General features: G+C 36.7%; 1 protein-coding gene across 1 annotated transcript in view; it reads right to left on the reverse strand.

Moving 5' to 3' along the window:
* LOC103508154 overlaps nucleotides 1-3,411 on the reverse strand; it is a 31,476-nt gene extending 28,065 nt beyond the window's left edge. Inside the window, exon 1 of the mRNA XM_008472688.2 lies at nucleotides 3,376-3,411. Coding sequence (XP_008470910.1) covers nucleotides 3,376-3,378 — 3 coding nt within the window. The 5' untranslated portion in view covers nucleotides 3,379-3,411. The remainder of the gene's footprint in view (nucleotides 1-3,375) is intronic.
* Nucleotides 3,412-9,005: the final 5,594 nt, after the last annotated feature.

Here is a 9,005-nt window from a genome sequence, read left to right on the forward strand (position 1 = left end):
ACTTCCAAATCCAAACGTACAATACATGTTCTAACGTACTATTGTACATAGCCAAACGGTTGATTCTCGAATAGCAAAAAAAAATTATAGCGTGTGCAAGTATCGTTATAGCGTGTCCAAGTAGGTATCGGGCTTCAGAGAAAACCCAAACCTCACCCGTCCACTGTCCACTTGTCCAACGACAGACATATTGAACTTTTTTCCTCAGTAGAGTCTCTCATATCCACAAATTTCCGACTGGGAAGAAGAATAGATTTCCTTTGGATCTCCTTTTGTTTTGGGGTCACGAATTTTCATTCAAATTAAAAACACAAAGGGTTGCTCCAGTTCCTTGATTATTAGGAGTTAATGTTCCAAGAGTGTGTCCTTTTTTCAAAGAAAAGACATTACAGAGGCGTAGAAATTTGGGGCTACAAGACAGAAAACTATTCCAATTTCATAGAATAGAAAAAATAAGAGGAGAGGAAGCAAAAAAAGATGGGGGGGAACATTATAAAAAGGAGAAAAGAGGGATGGGAAAAAAAAATCAAGGATGAAAAGAGGATTATGAAAATAAATCTAAACTTACGTTTTTTATTGCCATTTGTAAAAATGACAGCTTTCATTATAATAAGAAAAACAGCGAGACAACACGGGGAGAGGGCGAAATTGAATTTTTCATATGAGTTTTTTTTCCAAAGAGAACTAGAGAAGCCATCAAAAGAAAAAAGAAATCAAAGCAAAACTATGTAGGTAGGAACGTGTGCTGAGCACATACAACGAGAGGGGGAAGAAAAATATAATGTAAATTTGTTCCAAGTGTCAAAAATTGGCATGTCGTTTATATTTTTACCCACGCGAGGGTGAAACAAGAGTTGAAAATTGAACGTTCCAATGTTACAATGTTACAAAACCTAGACACGAGTTAAACAAGAGCTCGACTCTTTCCATACGCTGGCATTTTGCATGCGAACTTTGGTTTCGTAATAGAAAGTTTGCAACGGGTTACTTTCTGGTGTTCTCGTGTTGACCTTTGTCTGACTATATACCAACCTTATTTGTCCTTATTTGTCTGACTATATATTCTATTGTAGCTGTTCATGTTCAAGAACCTATATGTATCTCATTATTATTTGTCTGACCATGTTTGTTCAATAACCTAGAAGATTATTCACAGGTCAGAATTTGCTGGCATTACGAATTCCACAATACATATTTTAGACAGAGGAAGTCTACGTCATATGAAGGTATAACCTACTAACGCACACTGTTTCAGGTATTTTACCCCTACGTAAATCAATGAAGTTCATCGGTAAACCACTTTTTCGTGAAATGCAGGAATGTGAATGCATACATACCAACGTCCATACATATCTGCACAAGTTGTAGGTAGGTATGTATTGAACCAGATAGTTCCTAGTTCCTACAAGCAGATCATTCCATAGGGATGAAAGCCTTCTGTTCACTTTTGTCCGACAAAGGAAATTTCGATGATCAAAACACAGGAATTTTAGGTATTGTTCTACTAGCAGTCTATACAACAAAGATTTACCTACCCGTCCATTTTACTAATAGGTACTCAAAGAAGGACTTACCATGCCAGCCTAACTAGCTTGGACGGTAGTTCACCTGACTTGTAAAAGCTAGGTCCTGGGTTTGAATACAATTCCTAATAATAGTGATAATTATTATTATAGGGCGTAATATGTAGCTGCTACTTGGACTAATTATCTACAATGTTCCTAATTATGGACAGATAGACAGGGAAAAGCATAAAAAAATTAGACTTCATGAAAAAGGCATTCTTTTCACCAGCACATTTTTTGTCAATTTTTTTCACATATTTTTCCTCATATATTTTTTTTTCTTTTTTTTATGTTCGAGACGAATCAATGGACTCATAATAGCATCATATGGGACATTTCATTTGTTCCAGGACAGGGCTGCAGGAGTTTCCACCACAGTATGTATGCTAATACGACAGGAAATAGAGGGGACATTCCCTCCCGATGGCGCCGACAGGATAAAGAGACTTTTCACTTTACAAAACACCCTATTTTGTTAAAGGATAAAATATTATAATATTCAGCATGCATAAAATACATGATAACAATATTGAACATTATAGTCATTCAATATGACTATTAAATATTACCATGCTGTGAATCAGATCTGACGGTTTCTGTACTGGACTCCTAGTCAAGAGGTTGGAGGTTCCGTATACAAATTTAGTATGGGTAAAAAAGTGAGGGGGATGGAGAAGGAGAGAAAAAGAGGGGGAAGAGAGAGAGAAAGAGAGAGCGAAGAGGAAGAGAGGGAGAGGAGTAGAACGAACGAAAATAGAGCCTAGGAAGGAGAGAGGAATAAACGGGAGAGAGGGGCAGAGAGAAGATGAAAGAGAATACGATAAAGAGGTGGAAATGAAGAACGAGAGAGAAATAGACTTAATTATGAAAAGGTAGAGAAATAGATAAAGAGAGAAAGTCACAACGATAATTTGCCCTATAGAACAGTGAAAATTACTCTCTCTCTCTCTCTCTCTCTCTCTCTCTCTCTCTCTCTCTCTCTCTCTAGTAATGATAAATATGCCGGCTTTTGTGGCTGTATGCTCCTTATTTGTCTGACTATAGCTGTTCATGTTCAAGAACCTATATGTCTATATCTCAATTATTTGTCTGACCATGTTTGTTCAATAACCTAGAAGATTATTCACAGGTCAGAATTTGCTGGCATTACGAATTCCACAATACATATTTTAGACAGAGGAAGTCTACATCATATGAAGGTATAACCTACTAACGCACATCACTGTTTCAGGTATTTTACCCCTACGTAAATCAATGAAGTTTATCGGTAAACCACTTTTTCATGAAATGAAGGAATGAGACTGCATACATACCAACGTCCATACATATCTGCAGTCTGCACAAGTTGTAGGTATGTATTGAACCAGATAGTTCCTAGTTCGTACAATCAGATCATTCCATAGGGATGAAAGCTTTCTGTTCACTTTTGTCCGACAAAGGAAATTTCGATGACCAAAACACAGGAATTTTAGGTATTGTTCCACTAGCAGTCTATACAACAAAGATTTACCTACCCGTCCATTTTACTAATACTCAAAGAAGAACTTACCATGCCAGCCTAACTAGCTTGGACGGTAGTTCACCTGACTAGTAAAAGCTAGGTCGTGGGTTTGAATACTGCCTAGGGCAAACTTTATCCTAAACAAATAAGATTCGTTCTCAGAACGACTGACTTTCTCTTATCCTGTCCTCCTTCTTCGATTTCGGGACTTTGAGACCTCCTTTGTTACAGTTCCCTCTAATAATCGAGACTATAATACCTCTGTTGTCACAGTTCCCTCTGTCAAAACTCTTGAAAAAAAGGACTCACCATTTCATTATTTCGGTACCACGTGATGTTGACGCCAAGATAACGTGGGAGAGACTTAAACAAACAATTTTCGTAAAAAAAGTATGCAGACAAGCGACATCTCGGCTGATATTAAGGTTTCATGGAGTTCAAATCTGCTTTACGTTTGGCCTTTGTGTCTTTGACGTATTATCTTCCGTTTTCAAGGAGTAGCTCTTTAGATACTTTGAGCATTTATGATGTACCTACATAGGTATGCTATCAGGGGATTTATTGTCCAAAGTTTCTGCCCTCAGATTTGGGTTAGGTTGAGAATGGAGACGATGGGATGCGAAATGGCGTTCACACCAGTTTTTTTTTTTTTAATAGAGGGAGAGAGAGAGAAGAGGGGAAACGAAGTTACTCAATATTTATAGAGTAGAGAGGTCACAAAAAAAAAAAAAAAAAAAAAAAAAAAAAAAAAAATTATTAAAAACCCGTATCACCTCCCCGTACGGGTATTTCCATTTGTCTGTCTCGATTTGGGGCCGTGACTTGGGAGGAACTGAAACAAGAAATATCAAAGGGTTAAGTGTTGAAATATCAATGGCCAATGATGAGAAGGAATACCTACCTAATGGTGGGCAGGATATCAAAGGGTTAAGTGTTGAAATGTCAATGATGAGCATTGGAATATCTACGGAATTTATGAATTCAAAGGAATCTACCAGTAGGTATTCTATCTACCACTCTATCAGAAGTTATGTCAATGGAATCTGAACTTCGTCAAACGACTCCTCTTAATGGTGTCAAACCAAACCTTGGGAATGCTGACAGATTTCGCTGGCTACCTAACCACGGCACAGGATACCCTAGTTTTGTGTTTGGGAAGGGTAGAGAGAATCGGAAGGGAAAAATATGAAAAGGAAAATCAGCTATGTGCTTACTTGTAATAACACGAGAACAAGCGGAAGAAAAAACAGGAGACATGATAAATTGAAACGAACTCTTTCCTCTTTTCTTTCTCGTTGTTTTTCTTTTCCAGCTCCCTTTGTCTCACACTTTATCTTCTTCGTGTCTCCATCGTAATGACAAAACAAAAGAAGAAAACTTGTACATAAATCTAAGAGAAAAGAAAGTGTAAAGCACAGGTGAAGAGGAAGGAAGACCGTGAGAAGCGGGAAGAGATGGTAAAGAGAAGTTGGGAGGAAGAGAATGTCACGGAGGAGAGTGGAGAGAAGAAAAGGATGTAAGGAGGGAAATAAAGGCAAAGGTTGACGCGTTGTGAAACGAAGAATTATGTGATGTGATCGAATAATATAAAGTGAAAAGTTGGGGAGCTTTAAGGTTTGGTATTCTGTAATTACTTCTACGACAGGAGGGCTTTGAGCTTAAAGTTGAGCAGTGCCACAGAAAGAATGTAATATAGGAGAGACGTGACACCATGGAGCTTGTACCCTGTGTCATGAAACTTGCTGACTTCTTCCTGGCGTTTCGTCTTCTTTATGAACGCACCCGGAGAATGCTTAGAATTTTGATATCACGTTCTCGTGTCTACCTAATTCTTACATTGCCCTTGGAAGATTGATACCAATTTTTGCTGAAGAATTGAATTTTACAGATCTTAATTCCATATTTCGTCTTATATTGTTTTTCTATAAGAGAATCAATATAGGATTCGGTATCTACTACTCGTGAAGAGGATTACTCTTAGAACGGTGTTATTTTCTGGCAAAAATGTTAATCTTATTCTGTGATAACCTGAAAACAATTTAACAGACACTAAAATCACTCCAACACTTATAATAATAACCTAGGATGTCTAATATAAACATATTTAATAATACCTAGTATATCTTCTTTTTTATGTGTTTTATTAAAAGAGGAGGTTAAAAATTAGAGTCCTATTCCAAAATATCTTTGATTTACTAATTTTATGAACTAGTCACTAGGAAATTCTGTTCTAGGTACTTACCAACAACTACTAGATAACTGGAACCGACGGCTGTGTAAAACTTGGGTATATCGGTGACTACTTCACATCGGTAGTAATCACCATTCTTACATTGCCCTTGGAAGATTGATACCAATTTCTGCTGAAGAATTGAATTTTACAGATCTTAATTCCATATTTCGTCCTATATTGTTTTTCTGTAAGAGAATCAATATAGGATTCGGTATCTACTACTCGTGAAGAGGATTACTCTTAAAACCGTGTTATTTTCTGGCAAAAATGTTAATCTTATTCTGTGATAACCTGAAAACAATTTAACAGACACTAAAATCACTCCAACACATAAAAAGAGTAAAACAATAATATTACAAGTGCCTTCTAATTCATGCTTTCGAATAAAATAAATCAGAACATGAAAATAGAAAGACAAAATCGACGCCATTCATCTCAGACGTGTGACTTAAGTTCGACACATCTCTAATTTCAATTGTAGTTGAAGAAAATTCATGTCATTCCAATAACACTGCATCGAATACATGCGCTCTCGATTTTGTATTTATTCTTTTATAGGTTAAAGAAATAAAAATAATAAGAAATATTTTTTTACACACTGTTTGTCGCACGACTTTTGAAACAACCTGTACCTGTATTCAAAGTTTTCTTTATGGTGTAAAATGATCATCCTGTAGCATACCTAGAAAAAAACTAGAATTTAACTACCGAACACTATTGTTTATTGTTATTTAAATAACAATAAGTAAATTTATCAAAAATCATATCTCAAAATTATTTGTTTTAAACCAGACCATTTTTTCTCTTCTTTGAAATCGACTTCCACATTTTTCAATAATCTTTTTACACTGATAATGCTGTACACTCCCGTACAGGATAATTAAATTCACCCCCGACATCCGATGTACCACTTTTTCCGCGGTTAAAATATTGGAAAGCTCAAGGCATGAATAAAGTACATTCAAGTACCTACGACTTAAAATACTTAAATCCTCATCGAACGTTGTGAATTAATTTTCTGTGTAATTAGAAATCAATTATTTAAATTTCATGTAAAAGCGTAATCGGGGATGGGGGGAGAATTGACTGAAAATAAATTCTTCTGGAAATTCCAAGCTTTTGTATACAGCGTGTTGAATGGGTTTTGTACGAGTATTAATCCAACTCTTTCTTTAACCTTTAACAGTCTCATGGACCGTTTCACCGTTGTTTTTGCATCCTCCAGAAGGCCTGTTAAGGTAACAGTCTGTTAGGCTAACAGTCTGTTAAGTTCCATTTGATTTGTAGGTATAGGTTTAACAGGGCTATTAGGGGCTGTTTACTTGAAAAAAAAAGCTAGATTTTCGCAGAAACTTCTGGTACCTGCCTATGTACAGAGTGGATTTTTTCAAGAGTTTTCCCACTACTCACTAGTAGTCAGAGTACAAAAATTGTTGACAGGTTACGTCCGAATCCAAACGTATATTTTATGTTCTAACATACTATTGTACATAGCCAAACGGTTGATTCTCGAATAGCAAGAAAAAATTATAGCGTGTGCAAGTACCTACCGGGCTTCAGAGAAAACCCAAACCTCACCCGTCCACTGTCCTCTTGTCCGACGACAGACATATTGAACTTTTTTCCTCAGTAGAGTCTGTTTTCTCTTCCTTATCACCCCTTCCATCCCTTAATCCTGATAATATTCCCTTTGGTCATTTGGATGTGTATAGAACTCTGTCCTCACATACAGCCCACAGCCCAAGCACCCGAGCAAAGGGACAAAGGTGTCCTCATTATAAATTTTATTCAGTAGAGTCTGTTTTCTCTTCCTTATCACCCCTTCTATCCCTTAATCCTGATAATATTCCCTTTGGTCATTTGCATGTGTATAGAACTCTGTCCTCACATACAGCCCACAGCCCAAGCACCCGAGCAAAGGGACAAAGGTGTCCTCATTATAAATTTTATTCTCTTTTTTTCCGTTCTAATTCTCGTTCTGTCCGAAATTGATTGAAATTCAAATTTGAGAACGTGCCTTGAATGTTTTGCGTGAAATTAGCGAGCAATGGAGAGATGATATTTATACAGGGTTCTACAAATGGTGATGAAGATATTGTTCGGATTCGCTGTAGTACAAACCGTATTCTCCCACATTAGTGGAGATGACAAAATCATCTACCCGATTTTGTCCAATTGAAATAATATTTTTGAAAGGAAACTTTAAGGTTGGACAATAAAATTTACTGGATTTTTAGCCTTGTTAGTGGAGATGCCACAATCACCTACCCCATTTTATCAAATTGAAATTATTGAGTAGAAGCTTAAAGACCGAGTATACAGGGTTCTACAAATGGTGATGAAGATATTGTTCGGATTCGCTGTAGTACAAACCGTATTCTCCCACATTAGTGGACATGACAAAATCATCTACCCGATTTTGTCCAATTGAAATAATATTTTTGAATGGAATCTTTAAAGGCTGGACAATAAAATTTACTGGATTTTTAGCCTTGTTAGTGGAGATGCCACAGTCACCTACCCCATTTTATCAAATTGAAATTATTGAGTAGAAGCTTAAAGACTTACTGACTTAAAGCTTACTGCATTTCTAGTAAAGTTAGTGGAGGTATGAAAATCACCTAGCCGTTTGCCTTGTATTGAACGAAGACTTAGAGACTTTTCACTTTACAAAACACCCTGTTATGTTAAAGGATAAAATATTATAATATTCAGCATGCATAAAATACATGATAACAACATTGAACATTATAGTCATTCAATATGACTATTAAATATTACCATTGGAAACTTTAAAGGCTGGGCAATAAAATTTATACTGGATTTTTAGCCTTGTTAGTGGAGATGCCACAATCACCTACCCCATTTTATCAAATTGAAATTATTGAGTAGAAGCTTAAAGACTTACTGACTTAAAGCTTACTGCATTTCTAGTAAAGTTAGTGGAGGTATGAAAATCACCTAGCCATTTGCCTTGTATTGAACGAAGACTTGGAGACTTTTCACTTTACAAAACACCCTGTTATGTTAAAGGATAAAAATATTATAATATTCAGCATGCATAAAATACATGATAACAACATTGAACATTATAGTCATTCAATATGACTATTAAATATTACCATGCTGTGAATCAGATCTGACGGTTTCTGTACTGGACTCCTAGTCAAGAGGTCAGAGGGTTCCATATACAAGTAAAAAAGTGAGGGGGGTGGAGAAGGAGAGAAAAAGAGGGGGAAGAGAGAGAGAAAGAGAGAGCGAAGAGGAAAAGAGGGAGAGGAGTAGAACGAACAAAAATAGAGCCTAGAAAGGAGAGAGGAATAAACGGGAGAGAGGGGCAGAGAGAAGATGAAAGAGAATACGATAAAGAGGTGGAAATGAAGGAGAGAAAAAGAGGGGGAAGAGAGAGAGAGCGAAGAGGAAGAGAGGGAGAGGAGTAGAACCAACGAAAATAGAGCCTAGAGAGGAATAACGGAAGAGAGGGGCAGAGAAAAGATGAAAGAGAATACGATAAAGAGGTGGAAATGAAGAACGAGAGAGAAATAGACCTAATTATGAAAAGGTACCTAGAGAAATAGATAAAGAGAGAAAGTCACAACGATAATAAATTTGCCCTATAGAACAGTGAAAATTACTCTCTCTCTCTCTCTCTCTCTCTCTCTCTCTCCATCTCTCCCCCCCTCCCTCTTTCTCCTTTTCCTCTTTT

The sequence above is a fragment of the Diaphorina citri genome, unplaced genomic scaffold (genome assembly GCF_000475195.1).
Source record: "Diaphorina citri unplaced genomic scaffold, Diaci psyllid genome assembly version 1.1 scaffold374, whole genome shotgun sequence".
In the NCBI taxonomy this organism is placed as follows: domain Eukaryota; kingdom Metazoa; phylum Arthropoda; class Insecta; order Hemiptera; family Psyllidae; genus Diaphorina; species Diaphorina citri.